This window comes from Sphaerodactylus townsendi, linkage group LG03 (genome assembly GCF_021028975.2).
Source record: "Sphaerodactylus townsendi isolate TG3544 linkage group LG03, MPM_Stown_v2.3, whole genome shotgun sequence".
Classification (NCBI taxonomy): Eukaryota; Metazoa; Chordata; class Lepidosauria; order Squamata; family Sphaerodactylidae; genus Sphaerodactylus; species Sphaerodactylus townsendi.
The window spans coordinates 23,766,979-23,789,621 of record NC_059427.1 but is presented as its reverse complement, the minus strand read 5'-3'; the positions used below and the strand labels follow the sequence as shown (position 1 = coordinate 23,789,621).

The following is a 22,643-nucleotide window of genomic DNA, read 5'->3' as shown; positions in this document are numbered from 1 at the left end:
GTGAGCACAGCTGCAGCATCCTTGGCACAGGCCTACCTCTTCCCTTGTTGCTATTTGGCAGCTGCTAGTGCTGGTGGCCTCAAGGGGACCACTGGGCAGACATTCAAGCAGAGGTTCGGTGTGTGTGTGTGTGTTTCATGCTTAAACTAAGAGCGCCAGGGAGATGTTTGTACACCAGAATTCACAATAAAAAGGGGCTAGGGGTGGTATAAACTTTTCCCCTATCGCAGCCAGCAGCTAATCCGTCTTTCCTATGTAACCCCCAGATACAGCAGAGTTGGGTAGTGGTTAGACTGTGGGAGTAGGGTCTTGGTGATCTGGATTCAAATCCCACTCCCTCACCCTCCACTGCTGGAAAACTTGCTGAGTGGTTTTGGACCAGGCACCCTCTCTCAGACTAGCCTACTTCGCAGAGCGGTTGTGGGGTTAAAAAGGAAGGGAAATAATGTTGCATGCTTCCCTTGAAAGAAGGGGGTTCCGGTTCCGGTTGCCAAGCGGAGCAGATGCCCGCAGCTAAGCTCTTTTTATTGTATTTTTAAGATAAGTTTCTATTACTACAGCCATGCCTTATTATGCAGGTTTCTTTTTCTAATTAAATGGAGGTACATTTTAATGATTAAAAGAAGAACCGGGCGTCTCTTCCACCGGGCCTCTCCCCCACTGTTTTTTTTACTGCTTTGAAACGACTGCTGATAATAAGGCCTGAACTGACCTTGGAAAGACAGCAGACTGAATGTTTATTTTGCAAACAGAATCTGCAGGCACTAAAAATGTTTCTATAATGAGATGTTTTAGTCGCTCAGAGGAGAGAATGTAGCTGACAATTAATACAACCCTGATTATTTGAGGTCTCCTTTAAAACTTTGTCGGCAAGGAAAATGATGCTTTCTCACTTTTGCGACTTACAATATTAGAAGCTTTAAAAAGCCTGTTATACTTTTGACTTGCTGCCTTGAAAGAAGGGCAAGGTGAACATGTGCTAAATACATGGGAAAAGAGCTTTCGGAGCAGCAGTGGTGTAGTGGTTAAGAGCTGGTGTTCTCTAATCTGGAGGAACCAGGTTTGATTCCCCGCTCTGCCACCTGAGCTGTGGAGGCTTATCTGGGGAATTCAGATTAGCCTGTTCACTCCCACACACGCCAGCTGGGTGACCTTGGGCTAGTCACAGTTCTTCTGAGCTCTCTCAGCCCCACCTACCTCACAGGGTGTTTGTTGGGAGGGGGGAAGGGAAAGGAGATTGTAAGCCCCTTTGAGTCTCCTAAAGGAGAGAAAGGGGGGAATTTAAATCCAAGCTCCTCCTCCTCCTCCTCCTCCTTCTTCTTCTTCTTCCTCCGCTCCTGCCAGCACCATTTGAGCCACGGAATCATGGAGCTGGAAGGGGCTGACCAGGCCATCCAGTGGAACCATCTGCTCACGCAGCATCCTTAAACATCCCTGGCCAGTGTCCATCCAACGGCTGCTTGAAAATTGCCAGAGGGGGAAAGCTCCCCACCTCCCCAGGTAGCTGATTCTACTGCTGCACATTGGCTGTTGTCCTTTTGCTAACGCTTGCTTCGCTCCCTTTCCTCCTCCAGAGAAGCCAGTCCTCCCTGCCCGTCTCTCCCGTGCCAAAGGAGGGCTGCCTCCAAATGACGACATGGCCCCGTGGACTGGGGCCTCTCACTCCGAGGCCGCCTCCTTCCATGCCCTTTTCACACCTATGGTCTCCACCTTGCATGGCGTCCCTTGCTCATCCGCAGGCCCTCCTGGCTTCCGTGGCTTTTTCCCGGACCTTGGAGGGCAGGCCTCGGCTCCGGAAGGGGAGCAGAGGCGAAGGACCAAGCAGCTGCAAGGCGGCCGGGCTAAGCAGAAGGGACAGGGCAGATGCTTCCCCCGGCACTTCAAGAGCAAGCGGCAGGGGGGGAAGCTGCCGCCGGTGCCCAGCATCACCCCGCTCAACTTCAGCCGCAACTTCACTTTCTCCTTCTTTGAGCTGCCCCCCTACCAGATCCGCCAACACTGGGCACAATGCCAGCAACTCCTCAGCCTCTTCATGAAACAGCTGGAGTAACAGTGCCTTTGGCAACAGCCATGGTGGAATGAAGGGCAGCTGCCCAGGGGTGGCCTTTGGAACTGCCAGCGGGCAGCACAAGAGCTAAGCGGAAATGATCCTGATATGGACAGATAGTTTATGATGTTTTAAGCCAGTGATGGCGAACCTTTTCGGGACCGAGTGCCCAAATTGCAACTCAAAACCCACTTATTTATCGCAAAGTGCCAACATGGCAATTTAACCTGAATACTGAGGTTTTTCTTTAGAAAAAACAATTGGCTCCTAGGTGTGTGTTACTCAGGAGTAAGCTTGGTGGTAGTTGGTGGCTTTATTTTGTAGCAACCGTGCAACTGTTCCAACGGGTGAATCACGACCCTAGAAGGGTTTACTCAGAAGCAAGCCCCATTGCCAGCAGCCAAGCTTACTCCCAGGTAAAGGATCGCGCTTTAGTTCTTTGCATGAAAACCAGTGGGGTTTAACAGCGCTTAACAGGATTACCTACACTGCTTCCCCAAAACTAGGTCTTAGGTTTAATGCTAATAATTGAGCCCAGCGGCTCAGGCCAGCCTAGGGGTGTGTGTGTGTGTGTGTGTGTGTGTGACTCTGTGCATGCCCACAGAGAGGGATCTGAGTGCCGCCTCTGGCACCCGTGCCATAGGTTCGCCATCACTGTTTTAAGCCATTGTATTTAATCATACAAGTTATATGAGAGTAATTTACTGGACCCCAAGCACTTCAGAAGCTTACTTTAGTTGGAAGAAACGAAACTCGTGGGGCAGCCTGACACTGAGCTTTTCAGGTGGTTTGGGAAAACGGCCCCACCAAGGAGATGAGGAATTAGCAGAAGCTCACAAATACAGATAAAGGTAAAATAGAAACCAGTAGTTGTTATAGAAACCTTTTACGCAAGGTGTTTTTGACTTAAGTTTCACCAAATATGGGAACGGGCAAGGTGTGGTAAAAGGTGGGATGAGATGACCAGGCCTGTACGTCTTCTTGACTCAAACCAATGGTCAGAAGACAAGGAGGGATGTTTGTAAGAGGGTATAAATTATGTTACCCAAGCATAAGAACATAAGAACTGGCCTGCTGGATCAGACCAGAGTCCATCTAGTCCAGCACTCTGCTACTCGCAGTGGCCCACCAGGTGCCTTTGGGAGCTCACGTCCAGGATGTGAAAGCAATGGCCTTCTGCTGCTGCTGCTCCCGAGCACCTGGTTATGCTAAGGCATTTGCAATCTGAGATCAAGGAGGATCAAGATTGGTAGCCATAGATCGACTTCTCCTCCATAAATCTGTCCAAGCAACAGCCCCTTGAACCTCCTCCCTGTTGCTAACAGAGGAGAATTCCCTCTTCTGCGCAGAATTGAAAGAAAACAATAAATCTCTGAACACTGAAGAAGCTTTTGAATGGTTATTCTTGTAACCGGTCAGAGCTTTTGCTCTGTGGACAGGGCCTTGCCCTGTGCCTATCAATCCATAAGCTCCGGAGAATGTGCTTCCCTGCTATAGAAACACCCACCCACCCCCACCAGCAGTGCAAAATTAACCGAAAGGTCGTGGAATTATTGTATCCATGCAGACTTATATTTAAAGGCACGTTACAACACAACTGTTGACCCCATTGTCTTATTCTGAACCAAATTGCATGATACCCTGGAACAGGTAGGGAACCTTTAACACTCAAAGAGCCATTTGGACCCGTTTTCCACGAAAAAAGAAAACACTTGGAGCCGCAAATAATTTTTGACTTGTAAAATAAAGATAACACTGTATATATTGGGGTTTTTTTACCTTTTACTCCGCTCATTCTGAGAAGGGCATGGATGCGTCCGCCCTGCTGCCTCCAGGGCGGGCAAGGATGGGGCCAGCGGCTCGGCCTTGCCGGCCGCTGGGAAAGCACCCACCCCGCTCCAACGGGGCAGGCGAGAGGGGAAGCCCGTGGCGCGGTCCAGCCGGCTGCGGGCAGTTGGTGTGCCCGCCCTGCTGCCTGCAGGGCGGGCAAGGATGGGGCCAGCAGCTCGGCTCGTGGAGCCGCAGTGCAAGGGCAGAAGAGCCGCATGCGGCTCTCGAGCCGCAGGTTCCCTACCCCTGCCCTAGAAAATTTCTGCATTCACCTACTCGGTATTTTTAAATAGGAAGTGACTTGATAAAACTTAAAAGCACACACACAAATTATAGCCACGCCCACAACTTTGTTGGATCAGGACAGAAGGGGTTTAGATCTCCTTTTTGCTTATCTGCATCGTCTTGCCAGTCACCACCAATACCATTTGTTAGCTCTACTTTTGTGACAGTCGAGGACCAGGAAAGAAGGGGTCTGATTTTATCAGAAAAACGGCACATATTTGCTTATGAGTGTCTGGGAGAGAGGAAAGGATCTTTTGTCCCGCATACCGTGGCTCCCAATCCAAATAAGAGGGAGTAGTTTTAATGTTCTTTTAAAAACAGCTGGGTAGAATCATAGAATCAGAGTTGGAAGAGGCCGCAAAGGGCCAAAATAATTAACCTCTCCTATCTTTTGAGTAAGCTCTACAAAAATGTAAAAGATGTTTGTGGGGGGTTGAAGAAAGTCTCCAGAATGTTTTCAGCATATTGTTCAGGGCTTGTTTTAACAGCAGAGAACTGGCATACATGGTATTGAATCCATTAGTAGACTTTGTAATGTACTTGCTCCAAAGGAAGATGGCCCTCCTAATTAGGTCATGCATAAAATATATTATTTGACATAACTGTATCTTGTACATAGATGTAGGACAACCCACTGCCTTCTTTTTTGATGGCATACCTGTGGGGGGAAAAACCCTAATCCAATAACAGTGCAATCCTAGCCAGACTCCTTCTAAACCCATTTGACTTTTGTGGATTGAGGAGGCTATAACACTGCTTAGGATCGTACTGTCAGTGAACCATGAGGCTTTCTGAATGCCTCTCTAAACAAGAAACCTCACAAATTAGTCCGTGTTTTGCTAATAACTAGAAGAATTCAGATTGCTTCCTGGTCCTGCAGCTCCTCTTGACAGAACAGACTATATTAGGGCAGACATTTCTGAAGATGCTACTTAGAGCAAGTTATGGTGGACCAGACTTTTTCCCCCTCTCTGATTTACTGTGACATAAAACTGAGTTTTCTTCTTTTTAATAAGCAAGACGGCTCATCTATTACAAAGTCTGTTACCGTGAAATGATTTGTACTTTTTTATCATGTCGTTCCAATTTCACAATTAAAAATAAGCACCCACTCGGTGGCCTCTGTCATGGCTCCCTCAGCGTCTCATCTACCTTCGTTTGGTTCTAGGCAGCAGCTCAGGTCGAATGAGGAGCATCTGCTGAAGGAGGCAGCAATCAGTGCCCTGTTTTAGCCACACTCTGCTCCCCATCACTTACAACAGTGGTCTGCAACCTGTGTCATGCTGGCAGGGGCTGATGGGAATTGTAGTCCATGAACATCTGGGGAGACACAGGTTGCAGACCCCTGACTTACAACATCCTACAAACTACGTACCTTCTCACATTAAGACAGGGTTTGTGGAACAGTCAAAGCCACCCCACCCAGCAACGGCCTTTAGAGAAACTGAAGCCAAAAATTGTTGCATTTTATTTGCGATCTCTTCTGTCCGCAGCTGCTGCCAAAATCCTTTGTTAAGAGGCAGTTTACAGAACTGAAAAGGTCTTCATCTACTTTAGAACATCATTTAAAAAAAATTTTTAACTGTGGGTAGGTGGGTAAAATTTATTGTGTGAGGCCAAAGGCCAAAACAATATAACAAAAACAACTGCCCAAAAACGACAATATACAATATGGGGGGATCTTGACACCCAACTGAACATTCTTCGCTTGCTTGAACTTGACATCCAGGCCGTGTTTTCTGACTCCCCATGAGGGATCAGAGCCAAGGGATTCCTTCAGTAGAGCACTTATCTCCCCCGGCCACCATTTTGTTTCCAGGAGGCTCAGTCCTTTATGTTCCTGACTTGCATGTGGCAACATATTGGCACCAAAGAATCTCAGCAGCTCTCCCTCAACTTTCGAAATATCCCAAGAGTCATTGCTCTTGTTCAGGATCTTCTGTCCACCAATAGTGGGGAAGAGAAATGCCTTGAACCCAAGCTGTAAGGCTGCGTTCTACTGGCTGGTCTTCAACAACATCAGCACTTGTCCTCTCCGCTGACCATGTGAATGCCATCCTCCGATTCCTCCTCGCAGTGGAGCCGGCCAGGTCAGGGAGGCTGCTGCAGGGTGGCTCTAGGGACCACAGCCGGTGTGAACCTGGCCTGGCTCAGATCTGGTTGAGAGGAGGTAGATGGAGGGTCATCAGAGCACTGTGGAACACTTCTCTGACTGCTCTCATAAGCTGCAACCGGGCAAACATCTGGCTGAACAAATGGGGACGTGGCTCCTGGTGAAAAAAAACCAAAAACATGTCACCAAGCCCTGTCAAACAGCAGATACGGCCTTTTGTGGATGATAGAGCATTTTATTGTACATTTACTCCATGTATAGTACTCCTTTCTTCCTGGAATTCTAGGCCAGTGGTGGCGAACCTTTGGCACTCCAGATGTTGAGTGCCAAAGGTTCGCCACCACGGTTCTAGGCCTTCCCTTGAATCTTTCCAAGTTCTCCCTTTCTCATCTTCCCATGCAGTTCCTGTCTAAAAGATCTTCCCCACTGTCTCAGGGGGATGGTTATCTGAGTGAAAGGGGTGCATTCTCGAATTCATGTAACCCACGATATATAACCATCCAATGCCTCTTTTGATATACGTAATGAGCCTGTTATACGTAACCACTGCCATCTGTGCATTCTTTCCTTGACCTGTGCTTTATGTCTTTGCATGCTTTGTAGCGAAGTAGGACTCCCCCGTATCGCCTGCCACATGAGAAAAGAGTTACAACTGTTATCTCGTTGTGGGCAGAAGGCCAGGGGGCTCCTCTGCTATCTGTTGCTGACCTTGGGGCAGTTTTGGTTCCAGCAGCTGCCTCTGGAAGGGGGGACCTTTGGGGAAATGCATGGGACCATATATATCAGCTTGAATACCTTATCAATAAACGCTGCTGGTTTAGTGCTTCAGAGTCTGTTTACTGGCTTAAGGTTCCAAGACCGAACCCCCACCCCTACACACATACTTTTGTGCCCCACAGGGGACATGGAATAGTTTCAGTGTTGGGAATAACTTAAAAGCAGTATGGGGGGATTCCTTGCTATGAGGGACTTCCAAAATTTAGCCAGGAGTGACCTCATCAACTCCTTGGGCCATGAGATGTGTACTTTATGCTCTCGCCTCAAAAAAAGAGCTGTTCATGGTAGCCAAGCAAGCCCGATCTTGTCCAGTCCTGGAAGCTAAGCAGGGTCAACCCTGGCTTGTACTTCAGTGGGAGATTACCAAGGAATTCCAGGGTTGCTATGAAAAGCCACAGAATGGCAAGCCGCCTCTGAACATCTCTTGCCTTGAAAACCAAAGTCAGCTGGGACTTGATGGCACTTCCCCCCACAATGAGTGACCCCCTATGAAATCTGGCTGAGGAACCTTGAAGTCGTTACAGGCAACGCAAGGAATAGGCGAGATGCAGCGATATCATCCGGTGGAGAGAAGCCAGTGGCAATATAGCGTGATCCGTGGATCTGGCTACTCTGCCGAGCTGGCGGTCCCTGGCACCTTTTATTAGGGTTTTTGGGAAGGCGGGAGAGCGGGAGAATGTTGCACAATACATGAATCATAGGGGCTGCGTACGTGCGGGAGGAAACGTTCCTGTCTGGGCCTAATCCATACCTGGGGGTATGCACCTTTTGTCCCTTTGTCCAGGACATCTTGTGACCCGTGAGTCACGGGGGTCTTGTGACCAGTGATGGTGCTTGCCCGGAGGGCAACAGATGGCGCAGGCATTCCTGTGCTCTGTCTGAAGCTCTGCTGGGTTCGCTGGCTCACCCCTACAGAACCTTTTACTTTTGTGAAGTACTTGGAAATCCTGATCTCGTTAAAATGATGTTTCCATCTCTCTCAGATACAGACAGCAGCTCTAGAAGGAGCAGGACAGGAAGCTGGAGCCAGGGAACCAATCTGCCCCCAATCCAGATTTACATACCAATTGCCTAATGTCGGGTGGAGTTTCCACCTTCACCCTTTAGCATGAAGAACGAATTGATCACTGAGGCCAGCATCAAGCCTCTATCTGCCCCAAAGAGGCAGCCTAACTCCAAACCCGGTTTATTTCAGAACTAGCCTTAAGCTTTCAAGTATCTCTCACAAAAAGTCCACCTTCTTGAATCTATGTATGTAGTGAGCTAAACCAATGCAGTGTAGACCTGAAATTCTTCTGAATTTCTCGCAAGGCCTTCTGTATCCCCGCTTACTGAGTCCTGGACACTTACCCCCAGTATGTGCACCCGGTTGTAGTATGAACTGAAATCCATGCTCAGTTGGATCAGGAACTTGCACACCTGAAACACAGAGCCAAGCATGCTGATGTTCGCTGAATACAAGCACTTTGAAAGAGAAGGGGCAGCAGACAGAGTTCCCTTGGTACTGTATTGTATTATTTGATTTGTATACCGCCCTCCCCCGAAGGGCTCAGGGCAGTGAACAACAGCAGCATAATAGCAAACATCGGTAATCGTAACATCAAGCAACAAAACATCAATAAACATAGGATCGATAAACACAACATTATAAACATAGCATTATAAACAAGAACATCAATAATTATGACATCATAAGCTATAAGGCAACAATAATCATAGCAGCATATATAATCAACAGAGATAGACATAACAAGCATAGATGGTGACTTTCCCATTCTGTAGCCTAATGTATACTCCATCTTTCTGCCCTCATAGGGTAGGGTATTGCATTTCACAGCCCATTTATTTCCAAAGGCATTCCACTGATTTAATGTGAACTCGTGCACAGGCCTTTAAAGGTGTATGCCAAGAAAACCCTTGAGTCACCTTCCCTTGCCCATTTAACCAGGACCACACGAGTCTCTTTGTGGGGAGGAGGGTGATAATGCAGATGTGCTTCCCCTTCTCAGAGCCAGAACTCACGAGTTCAGGGGCAAGAATGTGAATTTAATTGCTGATGAACTGTTTAGAACAGGGGTGTCAAACTCGCAGCCCTCCAGATGTTCATGAACTACAATTCCCATCAGTCTCTCCCAACCTGAGCATTGGCTATACTGGCAAGGGCTGATGGGAATTGTAGTTCATGAACATCTGGAGGGCTGCAAGTTTGACACCTGTAGTTTAGAAGAAGAAGAGTTTGGATTTATACCCCCCCCCCCCGCTTTCTTTCCTGTAAACTCCTTTCCCTCCTCTCCCCACAACAGACACCTTGTGGGGTAGGTGGAGCTGAGAGAGTTGTGAAGAACTGTGACAGGCCCAAGGTCACCCAGCAGGAATGTAGGAGTGGGGAAGCAAACCCAGATTCTCCAGATTAAGAGTCTACCTGCTCTTAACCACTACACCACGCTGGCTGCCAGCTCTGGAGGATTTCTGTGTGCTACCCCTTGAGGTGCCTCTCTGCGGATTAGTTCAGCAGAGAAATTTACTCTGATCCAAGGAAATTCTAGCTAATATCTAGAATCGCTTCGGCAGCACATATACTCAAATTGGAACGATACAGAGAAGATTAGCAGGGCCCTGCGCAAGGATGACACGCAAATTCATGAAGCGTTCCATATTTTTTCAATCTGATGGCAGACTATCTGAGTATACTCCAAGAGCCCAAGCTTAGATGGATATACACAAGGGCTCTTTGTAATTCCTTCCCTTGTTCTGTACTCCAAGGGAGGTTTCTTAAAACTGACTCGCAAGAGCGGAAATGCCCCCACTGTACTATAGTGGTGCAATCCATGGAACATATAATGCCTAACTGCCCCAAATACGAAGAAGCTAGGACCAGGCTTTTGACTCTTCTTCCTGCAAAGTTTAAGGAATACTCTGTTGCCGGGAAGGTTGCATTCCTACTAAACAACTCTTCTGTGATTTTAAATTCTGTAGCTAGGTTCCTATTAGGAACTTTGGAATAATACCTGTGATGGTTTTATGTATGGAATATTTGCCTGGATAATGCTGGTTGTTACATTGGTATTATGCCTAATAAAGGTTTTATGTATGTATCTAGAATCTGTCTTCAGTCTCCACCCTCATTATGTAATTAGGCTGTGCAACAGCTGATCTGAGGTGGCATTTTTGCATGCAGATAGATTCAGAATAAAATCTGTGTCCGGGAGCACCTTAAAGATCCACAAAATCCCCCAGTATAAGCTTATTTCCTGGGTAATTTCCTTGGTCTTTAAAGTGTTACCATACTGACGTTTTATTCCATTATGCAGCTGCCCTCCTGAAACTAGCAGTTAGATTCAGATTCACGGTGAACGCTTTAAGAGTCTGAGCTCCAGCTCTGTGCATAGAACGTCCTCTTCAGCCAGGGGTGCTCCTGCAATATACCTTCACTTTCCAACGCCCAGCACTTTCATGCCCACTGCACCACAAACAAAACACTAATGAGCTCTACAAAGGAGACAGATCCTGTGCAACACCCGATCCCCGTACAAACATACAACTTAGACACATGAAAACTGAACTGACAGAGGAGAGAAAGCAGCTGAATGGTCTCATCCACCCTCCAAAGCCTGGAAAGTCAACTCACTGCCTCAGTGCTGGCTGTGATCCTGATGCCACTGCTGGAGATGGGAAGTTGTACCACTTGACTCAAGACTTCTGAAAAGGGCAGGATGCTGTTGAACACCAACAGCCATTCACCCTGAAGGGAGAAGAGGAGAATAAACAGAGGCCTCGGAGAAAGTCCAATCTTTGTCCCACCCCCCACCCCCCACCCCCAATGTATGACACAGTAGAAAGATGATCAAGGAAGCAAATTCCAGACTCAACAAGCACCAGGAATTCTGCCAACATCGTACTGCAGCACACAGGCCCCTTCCACACATGCAGAATAATGCATTTTCAATCCACTTCCAATGCACTTTGAAGCTGGATTTTACTGTGTGCAGAGGCATAGCTGGGCCAAACTGCACCTGGTGTGCAGTCTATATCCTCCCCCCCCCAAGCCTGCAGCACCCCCCTTCCCCCACTTAGTTCCTTTCCTTTTCCTAGAACTTTTTCAGTCTGAAAAAAAGGCCTATTCACAGTTCAGGCTTAAAAATGGCCTGATGGGAACTATACTTCCCAGGAGACTTTGTGAGCCCCAAGGTCTCCTGGGAACTGTAGCTCCTCAGGTTGTTTTTAGCCTGTACTGTGAACAGGCCTTTTTTTTTAGCCTGAAAAAGTTCTAGGAAAAGGAAAGGAACTAAGGTAAGTTTGGGAAGGGGCTGCCAGGTCTTCTGAGTAGGAAGCGCCCGGGGGGAAAGGGGAAATTTTGCGCCACGCTATCGTGACCTTCAAAACCGCATACCTTGATTGCTTGGTGCAACCCCCCGCCCCCTGGTAGCCCCGCCTCTAACTGTGTGGAATAGCAAAATCCACTTTCAAACAATTGTGAATGTGGATTGAATGTGCATTATTCTGCACATGCGGAAGGGGCCACAAACCCTCTTTGGGCACATTCATGAATACTTGAAAGTGTCTTATATCATGTCAGACCACTGGTCTATCAACATATTGACTCTAAGTGGCAGCAGCTCTCCCAAGTCTCAGGTAGAGATCTTTCACTTCCTCTGCTCCACGATCTTTTTAACTGGAGATGACAGGTATTGAACCTGTGACCTTCCACATGCAAAGCAGATGTTCTAATACTGTGCCATGATCCCTTCTCTGACTCTGGATTGCATGGACTAATTTATACTTAACTCTAGTGTCTGATACCTGTTCTTTGGCAGGAACTGGAGGAAATAACCTCCTAATCATTCTTACGCATTTTATCTGAAATTAATATGTCCAGAATTCAACCCAATTTTCAAACTGAACTTCCATCTCTGACGCATGTGATGACCCCAGCTGGTCCTATGGGAGTAGCCCTCCAAAGCCTTGGTTTTTGTACTTCTTGGATGCTCACCTCTTCTCTAAGGGAGGAGTAGTCCAGCTCTGAAGGAAGGGGAAAAGCTGGATACGTACCTGCAATTGGATAAGAGAGGTTTTCGGTCTTAAACAAACCAGCCAAACTAGGAACATTTCATATAATGACCTCACAGGTAACCCAAAAGTTGGTACACCAGGGGAAGTCTTCTGCACCAAATCTGGTCTTTAAAATAAAGCAAGCAAATTAAACCAAAACGCTGCATCTTGAATAGCCCAAGCTTGTCAAAAGGCAGAACTACTTAAGGTCAGTGTTTGGATGGAGGACCACCAAGGAAGACCAGGGCTGCAGAGGCAGGAAGCAGTAAAACATCTAAGCTCATCTCTTGCCTTGAAAATCCCATGACAGGTCATCGTGTGTCAGTTGTGACTCGACAGAACTTTATGATTATTATGATTATTGTAGATTTCACAGCTGCCAGATCTTTAGCTGGCTGTTGGCCTTCATTACAATTCGAGCCTCAGTTGTAATGTATCGGCGTAGTATTCGTGAGGATCCCAGCAGGGCTGCCTTCTGAATTTGACCAATGTTAATTTTGTCAATTCGAAGATGTTTCAAGTGCTGCCCTAGTATTTTCGGGATGGCGCCCAGCGTGCCGATTACCACTGGGACATCATCATCGTCATTGTTATTCCTAAATGTTTTATAAATGTACTGAAGGTGAAACAGATGAGGTTTTGCAGAATTGAGAGTTCTTAGGCAAAAAGGAGATGGGGGAAAGGCAGGGAAGCATGACATTTTCTGAGGGAGCCGGGAGCCGCAGAGAAGGCAGAGAAGTCAATCAAATATTATCCAGACTCTTGATTGGTTCTGATCTTCTTGCAAAAGCCTGCTCTTACTCCCATGAGGGTAACAGAAGGAAAAGGCAAGAAAGTTCAGGAATCTGGTTTATGTGCGTTACCTCTCGGCTCACCATTCACAAGTAAAACAAGCAACGCCTCTTTGCCTCTTGGAGGAGATCGCTTGGCTGCAGCTCTGATTTGTCTGTGAAGAGCTCCCAACCTAACTTGGGAACAGTCCAAACTCTCAGCAGCTCAGTGAGTGAGGGCCAGGGGGCTGGTCTTGCACGCACCTTTCTCTGCTTCCCGCTGGTATGTCTCAAACAGCGTGGCTAGACGAGCACAATTGTACATGACAAAGGCCCCACTCTTGGTTCCTTTGGTAGAGATGCTGGCCTCCTCCAAATCCAGGAGAATCTGAGCGGGTGGAATGAACTTTGTCAGTGAGGCAGCCGGCAGGAAATGTCAGGCCAGGCCTTCTTCTCAAGCTGGCTCAGGCCCCTTTTTTACTTACACCCTTCTGCACGCTGACCAGAGGTTCCTCCCTGAGGAATGAAATTAAGGAAAACACCAAGCTTGAACGCCCCAAAACTATGGCCTTGTCGAGATCAACACAGACAAACTTCTGGAAGAAGAATTCTCACCATCAGCCCATCAGCCTGATCCTCAGGCAAATGTACCCATTCATTTGCAGAAGCTCCCTCTTTGCAGTCCAGACATCTGTAGCAACATGGCCCGCTTCAACTGCTCGGGTGTTTTTACATTTCTCAGAATCTATCAAATCCTCTTCAACCTTGAGATGTCAGTATCCACCCACGGCTGCCCTCCCACCAGCCCCATGGAGTCTTTGCCCTGTTTGCAGGCTGACTTGGCCAGCTGCCATGACTTAGATCATGCTTCACGTTAACACCAGAAATAATATTTATAATTCACATTGCAGCCTCCTCTGGTTAACGCACAGTTGAAACTGTGCAAGCGCCCACTCCATAACCTACATATCCTTCAGTCCAACTCCCCCCGCCGCCCAAATTCTACCAACAATTTTCACATAATATATTCCGATTACAACACGGCACCCTCCTCTCATGGCGAATGTTAGCATAAGCAGTGTTGCCACGTACAAGCATAAAGTCACTTCAGTCCAAGAAAAATGGCAGACATTTTGAATAGTACTCTACTCAGGTGATGTCACCTGTGACCTCCATAACAGAGCCTGCCTCCTCAACAACTGCCAATGAGATGCACCCCCAGAAGGAGCCCCCCCGCCACTCCCCTCCCAGTTTACCTGTTTTGAATGAGCTGTGCTCAGCATCTCAAATCGGATGGCAGCTGACATCAAGACACTGATGGTTTCCGTCCAGGATTCATCTACAGAAAGAAGCCAGAAGGAAAGACCCACGCAGATTTTTTAAAAGGGGTTTTGTGAAGCCAGTGCTAAGAACCTGCAGATCTTCAGTAAAGGGGCCATGACAGTCTAGAAGGGAACATCTTTCCCACCCTGCCAAACAGGAAGACTCAAAGGAGGCCCACGTGGGCATCTTCCAAGCCCAAATGCAGACTTTATTCTCCTACCACCCAAATAGGCTGGCAGACAGGAGCAGCCCCAGTGTTCCCAACTGCTGAAACAACTAAGTCCTCTGGAAAGCAACGCCGCAAAAAGGAACCCCTTGACAAAGAGGAGAAGGCCTTACCCTGGGAGAGGTCACCATACTTCAGCACGGAAGCCTCATACATCTGGGAGTGCCTCACCCTAGCGAGACAAACACAAGTATTAATAAAAAGGACAGGCTGAAAACACTTAGAAAAGAGACCAAGCAACACGTGGGTTCTGTACAATACTGGTGCTCACTGGAGAGCTAAAAGCAGAAGGGAGAGAGGGACCCCAGAGATTCTGGAGAAGAACAAGGCTGCCTGTTCACTGAAGCTAAGTTGGCCTTTACCTTTCTCAGTGCGTTCTCAATGAAGTGGATCCTAGGTGGACCCAGATCCCTGAAGCCCCACTGTGCACATGGGGACAGAAGCACAGCTGTTTCATCCCAAGCCAGGACTGAGTTCGTGCTCAGCACCTCCATTCGGCTGCATTGCCAATCAAGTGGCCGATTAAGGCAGCAATGGGAACGGCCCAGAGAGGAAGCGCAGGTCAAGCATGACCTGTGGTCAATTTGCCCAGAACTTTGCAGAGGAATCAAAAACAGCCCAATCTTGTGGCCAGTTCGACAGAGCACAACGACCTTCTGCGAGGAGGGAGAGGGGCCACTCACTGGAAATACTGAAGGACGCTCACAGGGGAGGCAGCGGCAGCAACTTTCACTGGCCCACAGACGAGGTGTTTCTGCAGAACAAAGCAGACGGCAGGGCCTGTCAGCTGAGGCCTCTGTCAAACCGGCTAGCTTCTCAGAAGGAATGAGAAATGGCGGACTACAAACTGGCCTGTTTGGCTATGAAAACAATTCTGCAGGAAGCCCCCTCACCCCACTTTGTATGTTCTTCACTGGGCAGCCTCCACATTGTATATTTTTTCCTTATTATTCAAAATACACGGCAGCCATAAAAACCAGAAACTCATTTTTGTTCTTTTAAAGCCCTCCATATGTTCATAGGCTACAATTCCCATCAGCCCCTGCCAGCTACGATTCCCATCAGCCCTCCAGATGTTCATGGACAATTGCCACCTGCCACTGCCAGCTGGCAGGGGCTGATGGGAATAGTGGTCAGTGAACATCTGGAGGGCAGAGTTGAACACCCCTGTTCTAAAGTTTAAGATTTTCTGAGCTCTCAGGCTACTTCCCTGTGTTTTTGGGGTGAGCATACAATACATGTGTGATTCCAGCCAAAGGCTCTCCTACTCCCTACAGTTACTTTTGGTCTCTCTCAATTGCAAACACTGAACTTTCTTTGCACCAAGGGCTTTAAGGCTGCTGGCTACATTTTGTTTTTCTTCTGCTTGCAATATCTAGCCAGGGCTCTGCAACCTGCGGCTCTCCAGAGGTTCATGGACTACAAATCCCATCAGCCCCTGCCAGCATGGCCAATTGGCCAGACTTGCAGAAAAGGGTGGGCAACAGCAGCCAGCAGGAGAGAAGAGAATATTAGTATTGATTAAAGGAGGAAGGAACCCACCACGACAGGAAAAACTTAATACACACTCTGTGCTGTACATCACCCCAGACTGAAGGACAGCTCCTTACCTGGGAGGCAGGGGGCACTTGTGGAGCTACCAGCCTCCACAGCAAGTCCACCTTCTGCTGCTGGAATGCCTCCTCGTGGCTCACCACATGCACAACGTCGTAGCATCTTCCTGGAGCAAGCGCCTGCAGGAGAGTACCAGATGGCATGAGACTCAAGCCCAGGGGAGAATCCGCCGCAGACCCAAGGCGGTAAGCTCTCGACTTACCGCACACTGCGAGGCCGCACGTTGCAGCTCAGCCACGTGGAGCAGTTTCTCCTCCGTCACTGCAACGGAGAAGGAGATATGTCAAGGAAGTTCATTGTACACGCTTCTGAAGTAGAAAGATCCTTTCTTCCCCAGCAGCCCTCCTTGCCAAGATTTGAAGTAGCCAACTAGAACAGAGATGCCGAGCACATCCAGCCACAATCACACCCTATGTGGCAAGTCATTAGATCTCAGCCTTCCTCTCAACTCTATAAAATGTATTTGCGACACACTGAGGACAGAAGCAGAAATATTACAGTCTGCCTTGGGGAGGGGAGGAGAAGACAATAGATCAGTGATGGCAAACCTATGGCACAGGTGCCAGAGATGGCACTCGGAGCCCTCTCTGTGGGCACGCACACAGAGAGTTCGTCATGTGGGGGGCGGAAAATCACACACACACCCCACACACATATCTAGGCTGGCCTAGGCCACTGAGCACGACCTGCGCGCACCACAGTGAGCAGGGAGGACTCGGCTGGCAGGCCTGGTGCCTGTGCTCCGGGTGGCTGCTGTCGCAGAGGAGGCAGAGATGCTATAGAGGCACGGAGCGGTACGAGCGGAACTTGCTGGAGGCTAGAGCAGGCTGGCCCCTGCTCGAGCGGGTGGGGCAGAGGAAGAGGGAACCAACCTTTTTTTCTAAACTAAAACCTCAGCATTCAGGTTAAATTGTCGGGTTGGCACTTTGCCATAAATAAGTGGAGTTTGGGTTGCAATTTGGGCACTTTCACGATTCTCCCAAAAAGGTTCGCCATCACTGCAATAGATTGACTTTAGGAATACCTACCAAGGAACACGTCCAGGTTTGGGTCATAGCCTTCCAGGCTATCTTTCTGCTGCTCCTGATTTCCCAAGAACCCTCTCAAGTGCAGTCTGCACATGGCTCCCTCTTCGTCCATCTCGGCAAACGTGGCATGAGGGCACTGGCGAAGGGCATCCTTCATGGTGAGAAAATCCTCAGAGCTGGGGGACATTTCCAAACCTGAGGGCCACTCGATCTGCAACTGGCGCAGGAATCTCCGGGTTTCCTCATCAGCCAAAGCGGGGACCAGATGTACATCCACCCTACAGAGGCACAATCATGCAGCATTGAAACAACAGCATTCCCAGAGTGAGCAGAAGCAGCAACGTTTTCCATTTTCTGGTCAAAAACTAATTCAAGGATCTGCGTGGCTTAGATCAGTGGTTCCCAACCTTTTTTTTCATTCACATACCCCTTGGCAACCCATTTCCCTAAAATTGTACCCCCTACAGTAGTAAACCTACTATGTAATTTTTTTTCCTTGCGCCCCCAAACACTCTGGCATGTACCCCAGGTTGGGAACAACTCGCTTAATTAATGGATTGTAGTTTCTGTAAGTTCTAACAGTCCTGACTTAACTACATTATAGAGTTACAGTTCTGCCTTAAATCCTTTATCCTACATTTAAGTCAGGCTGACCCCGAGCCTCTCTCACTATTTCTTATCTCCTATAAGAGACAGTCAGTCTGCATTCCTTTTTCTTGCTTGGTATACCTGCCCTTCCCCCTACATCTTGTTCTCCTTTGTCTGAAGGTTTCAGCTCTTACATGCTGAACTTGTTTGGCTTAAAGGGGCGCATCACAGTATTCACAGAATGCACTTAACACAAAGCCATAGAGATAAGCAAGCTCAGGGATGCCAACTAGCAGGATTCTTGAGAGGTGGGAAAGTACTTGATGTGGATTGGCTATGGCAGGGGTCTGCAACCTGTGGCTCTCCAGATGTTCATGGACTAAAATTCCCATCAGCCCCTGCCAGCCCCCTGGGCTATGGTAACCTACACTAATTTGATGAGGCTTGACTGTATGAATTCTATTGGTTATATGAAGCAGCAGTGGCATAGGAGGTTAAGAGCTCTTGTATCTAATCTGGAGGAACCAGGTTTGATTCTCCACTCTGCCGCCTGAGCTGTGGAGGCTTATCTGGGGAATTCAGATTAGCCTGTGCACTCCCACACACGCCAGCTGGGTGACCTTGGTCTAGTCACAGCTTCTCGGAGCTCTCTCAGCCCCACCTACCTCACAGGGTGTTTGTTGTGAGGGGGGAAGGGCAAGGAGATTGTAAGCCCCTTTGAGTCTCCTACAGGAGAGAAAGGGGGATATAAATCCAAACTCTTCTACTTGATGACATAAAATTGCCTACCTTTGTCCGGCTTAAATGAAATCAACAGGGGGTGTTAGTATCTTGGACCCTCTGGAAAATATGCAATCTCCCCAATCACGATCACTTTTACATAATGAAGGCTGATTCCGCACAGTACATTCATAATAAGTTGCAATCATTATAAACGAACTCGTTGTCCCTTTTAATAAATGGGAAAATGAATTCCTGCATAATGATTGCAATTCACTGTAAAAATGCTGTGCAGAATCCATCAAAGAGTTGTTTCTGCTCTTCGCTCGGTCATTTGGAACCCTCTGGATGAATCCTGAATTGAGTTTCCCTGCCAGAGTTCAGTGCCTGCCATGGCTTCCTCGGCTAGAGAAACAGAATTCGTTTAGTGCAAAAGAAAGACACGAATGCACACTTAACGAATATAAGTGGTTTGGCAAAGGATGTAGAATTTAGGCCTAGGGAAAATATCCTACATTAAAGTAGATGAAGTGAAGAATCCTGCTGTCTAACTACTGAACAACCCAGCCCCTCAGTCCCTGTGCCTTTTGCAGACACGACTGTTCTTCCACAACCATAATGGCTAGGATCACTTGCTTACCTAAGAACAAGCAGAAGCCACTAGAAGCAGTGAGAATATGTCCTACCATGTCCACTTGAAATGAACAATCTTGAGCCATTTCTATGGCTACCAATCTTGATCCTCCTTGATCTCAGATTGCAAATGCCTTAGCAGACCAGGTGCTCAGAAGCAGCAGCAGCAGAAGGCCATTGCTTTCACATCCTGCTTGTGAGCTCCCAAAGGCACCTGGTGGGCAACTGCAAGTAGCAGAGTGCTGGACTAGATGGACTCTGGTCTGATCCAGCAGGCTAGTTCTTATGTTAATGCACATTTCAGGGTTCCATCAACTAACCCTTGAGCTTGGAGCACACCAGCGAGGTGGTCGGTGACCAGAATGGCTCTCAGATGATTCAGGCTGAATGAGTTCAGGCCCTTACACCCATGCAGGGGCACGCAATTGAGCACCACGCAGGGCCCACCAAGGGCTATTTGCGGAGGTTTGGCATACGAAGGGATGGCTTTCAGGATATCCGCAAAGACAGCAGTTCTGTCCAGTTGCACTGTCAGTCCTGCCAAGCCATTTTGGCAGCACTGGATGGGTGGCACACCTGGACATTTCAGTGACAGCACACTCTTGACGATACCATCAGGAACCTGGTACAGAAGGAGGAAGGAAATGACAATCAGTGCTGTGTGTCTGAAAGCAGATCTCTATGTAAGCAGTCAACAAAGGGCTAAGCTGTAGAATATGGTTGCTTACAAGTACTCTCTGGGTTCACTGCTTTGATCACATATCAGCTCCAAAAATGTCTTTAGACAGCCCATTCCTGAAAGGAGGTAAACGGGCAGCAACTCAGCCCAGCTCTGTTGCCTCCAAAGAGGATTGTGGAGGTGTGGCGAACAAGGAAACAGGAAAGATCCCATGACCATGCTGCAAGCCCCCTATGCAGCCGAATGGGCTGCACCCCTATTTTTGCTGGTGTAAGTCTACAGCAGCAGAAGGGAGTGTTTTGAGGGTGAAATGCCACAGGAAGTCAACTGAAGTCCCCATTGGCGCCTGTGCAGGCTCCTGCACAAAAGCACTGGCACCACTGGCGCATGAGTGTTGTGTGGCTCTCTGGTGCTGGTGTAAGTGTCCATACCTTCTCACACTGCATTGATTGGCATGTGCAGTAGTCTGAGCAAAGTTATGCATATTAATATTAGTTGCAATAATATAAATAAAAAAACTTCTCTCTCCCCACTGGTAGTGGATTGTGCTACCGAGTCAAAGCTAACGTATGGCAATGCCTCAAGGTTTTCAAGGCAAGGGACAGTCACAGGTATTTTACCATTGCCTAGCAACCCTGGTATTCCTTGGTGATCCCCCATTCAACTACTAACCAGGATCAGCTCTCCTTAGCTTCCAAAATCTGATGAGGTTGAGCTAGCCTTGGCTAAATTAACAAAGTAAAACGAGGAAGATTGATTTAGAGCAAATGTCGCTGTTTTGCAGATCCGCTCCAAGCTGGTCCCAAAGTAAAAGCCAATACAATCAATTGTTTAAATTGGTTGTTGTTCTTACCTGGTATGTACGTTATGTATTGCATTGTATTTTTATTGCACCCTTCTTTCAAGGAGCTCAGGATAGTATGCAGAAGGCTTCCTTCTCTGCCATTTTATCCACACAAGAACCCTGCGAAGTAGGTTAGGCTGAAAGAGTGGCTTGCCCAGGATCACCAAGGGAGCTTCACGGTGGAATGGGGATGTGATACTCTTATAACTACCACTCCACACTGGCTTTCCTAGCACATGTACTCCTTTAGAAAATAAAAGTCCCACTTTTCTATTTAAAATACCAAAGGCAGCATTTTGTGCCCATGCGTATTGCTGTCAGCATCTGCCAGCTGACACTTGGTGCATCTGACACGATGCTCTAGTCCACCAATACGTTTAATGTAGCACACAGGACTCTATTTTGGTATGCAAAACAATCTACAGCTTGTGTAACCACCTTGATCTAGAGGATTCTAGTCCACAAAGTCTTATTATGAAGCTAAACAAATGAGCCTTCAATGTGCCACTGGCAGAGGCGTAGCAAGGGGGGAAAGCACCCAGTGCACTTGTATGTCCTCCACCCCCGTCCTGCCCCGGAATGTCTCTGTCCCAGGCATCTTCAGAGGTGTATCACAGAGAGAAGTCTGTTATACACTGCGTCCAGTGACAAGAGAATGTTTAGTGGGGTATATATTGTCCATGTCCCAGGGTGGGGAGCCAATCGTTAAGTGTTTGGGTGGAACTTGCTATGCAAAGGTGTGGTTGACTGCATTGTAATGCAGGTCAACAGCTTAAGCTGACCTAAGTCAGAGTTCACTTCACCAAATGTAGAAATAGATTCTATCAATCTTGATCAAATCAAATCCGAGCTCTCCGCAGGGGCTACAATGACCCAAATTAGGCTATAGTACTTTGGTCCCATTATGAAAAACAAGACTGATTAGGAAAGATAATGCTAGGAAAAACTGAAGGCAGTCGGAAAAGAGTAAGACCTAACATGAGACACGACGCTCAAATTGTAAGATTAGTTACAATAGGATAGTTTGGAGGCCATTAATTCATAGGGACATCCTAAATCAGAAGTTACTTCATCGCACCCAGCCCACCCACAATAATTTCACTCATGGTCCCTGCAAGAGACAGCAACGCATGCGCGCTCCCATTCTTCCTGCCACGCCCCCTTGTCAATCAGGTGACGCTTCTACCTGTCCATCCCCGAACACCGCCCTGAGGGCGGCCTGTGGGGCCAGGAAGTCGCGGCTACGCAAGTTCCGGCTGCTGCTCTCCTTGAACCACGCTGCGCCGCGGGCTCCATCCGCGACCTTTCCTGCGAGGACGTCTTTGAGAGCCCGCAGGGTCTTCGACACCGACAGCCGGCCGTCGTCCGTCTCCATGGCGACGGCGCTGGAGGCACATATTCCGGAACTCTTTGCAGAGAAACATGTCATTTCCGCTTGGAATCTCGCCGGATGTGACGTTAGAAATCATAGAGGGTTTTTGCCTTTAGCACCGAACTGGCCGGCAGCCATCTTGGAAGTGGCATATTTGCTTGGTTGGGCGGAGCTTAGCCATGGCAAGCCTCCTCTGTCAGTTTCTTGCCTTGAAAACTCTCGCTAGAAGTCGGCTGTGACTTGAGGGCACTCTGCAAAACTAAGAGTGCAAATCAGTATCATGCCTATTCAGTTTTAGGAACTATGCAATAAGGGGAAATGAAAATTGACTGGCTGGTGTGGATTTTCCGGCTGTCTGGCCAGTAGTTTTCGCTCCTAGTGTTTCATCCGCCTCTATGGCTGGCATCTTTATGCCAGCCATGAATGTGGTCAAAAATTTAGGAGCAAAAGTATTAGACCATGGCCACATAGCCTGGAAAACCTGCAACAGCCAGTTGATTCTGGCCAAGAAAGTCTTCACTTTCCATATTTCAGGATGCAAATTGCTGTGATGGGACCAGAAAAATACAAAAAACAAGGAATACCTTTTATCATGATTCATAACCAAGCACAGTTATGCAAAACAATATGTAAGCTTCCAGGTTTCTCCAGCCCTTTGCCTCTGCTGGAGGGGAGTGTCTTTTATCTGTACAAATATGATTAAACCTTAGCAGTACTTTGTTCTAATTTGTATAAGTGGACAAAT

At 47.9% G+C, this 22,643-nt stretch overlaps 1 protein-coding gene and 1 non-coding gene across 3 annotated transcripts; one reads left to right on the top strand and one right to left on the bottom strand.

The window, feature by feature from the left end:
- Positions 1 to 5,751: 5,751 nt before the first annotated feature.
- On the bottom strand, positions 5,752 to 21,956 carry DALRD3 (DALR anticodon binding domain containing 3). 2 transcript variants are annotated; one of them, XM_048492221.1, is made up of 13 exons: positions 21,713 to 21,956; positions 19,324 to 19,625; positions 17,063 to 17,340; positions 16,237 to 16,295; positions 16,031 to 16,153; positions 15,104 to 15,174; positions 14,534 to 14,592; positions 14,128 to 14,210; positions 13,136 to 13,259; positions 12,043 to 12,101; positions 10,681 to 10,794; positions 8,403 to 8,471; positions 5,752 to 6,432 (listed from the first exon to the last, which is right to left on the bottom strand). In XM_048492221.1, the coding sequence occupies exons 1-13, from the start codon at positions 21,953 to 21,955 to the stop codon at positions 6,313 to 6,315; spliced, it is 1,704 nt and encodes a 567-aa protein (XP_048348178.1). In that variant the 5' UTR covers position 21,956; the 3' UTR covers positions 5,752 to 6,312. The 2 variants fall into 2 exon arrangements, with proteins under 2 accessions (XP_048348178.1, XP_048348179.1); XM_048492222.1 differs by lacking the exons at positions 5,752 to 6,432; positions 8,403 to 8,471; positions 12,043 to 12,101 and having other exon boundaries at positions 10,684 to 10,794.
- Positions 9,612 to 9,713, top strand: LOC125430375. Its single transcript, XR_007244158.1, has one exon. It is a non-coding gene; the product is annotated as a U6 spliceosomal RNA (small nuclear RNA).
- Positions 21,957 to 22,643: the final 687 nt, after the last annotated feature.

What these genes read in the sequence shown, in the direction of transcription:
- DALRD3 (XM_048492221.1), bottom strand. Translation starts at nt 21,955, where the DNA reads ATGACATGTTTCTCTGCAAAGAGTTCCGGAATATGTGCCTCCAGCGCC. An exon ending in GTGCGGCCTCGCAGTGTGCG is followed by an intron (nt 16,154 to 16,236) that starts GTAAGTCGAGAG and finishes ACTCTCCTGCAG; the next exon opens with GCGCTTGCTCCAGGAAGATG. An exon ending in AGCGTCCTTCAGTATTTCCA is followed by an intron (nt 14,593 to 15,103) that starts GTGAGTGGCCCC and finishes TTGTCTCGCTAG; the next exon opens with GGTGAGGCACTCCCAGATGT.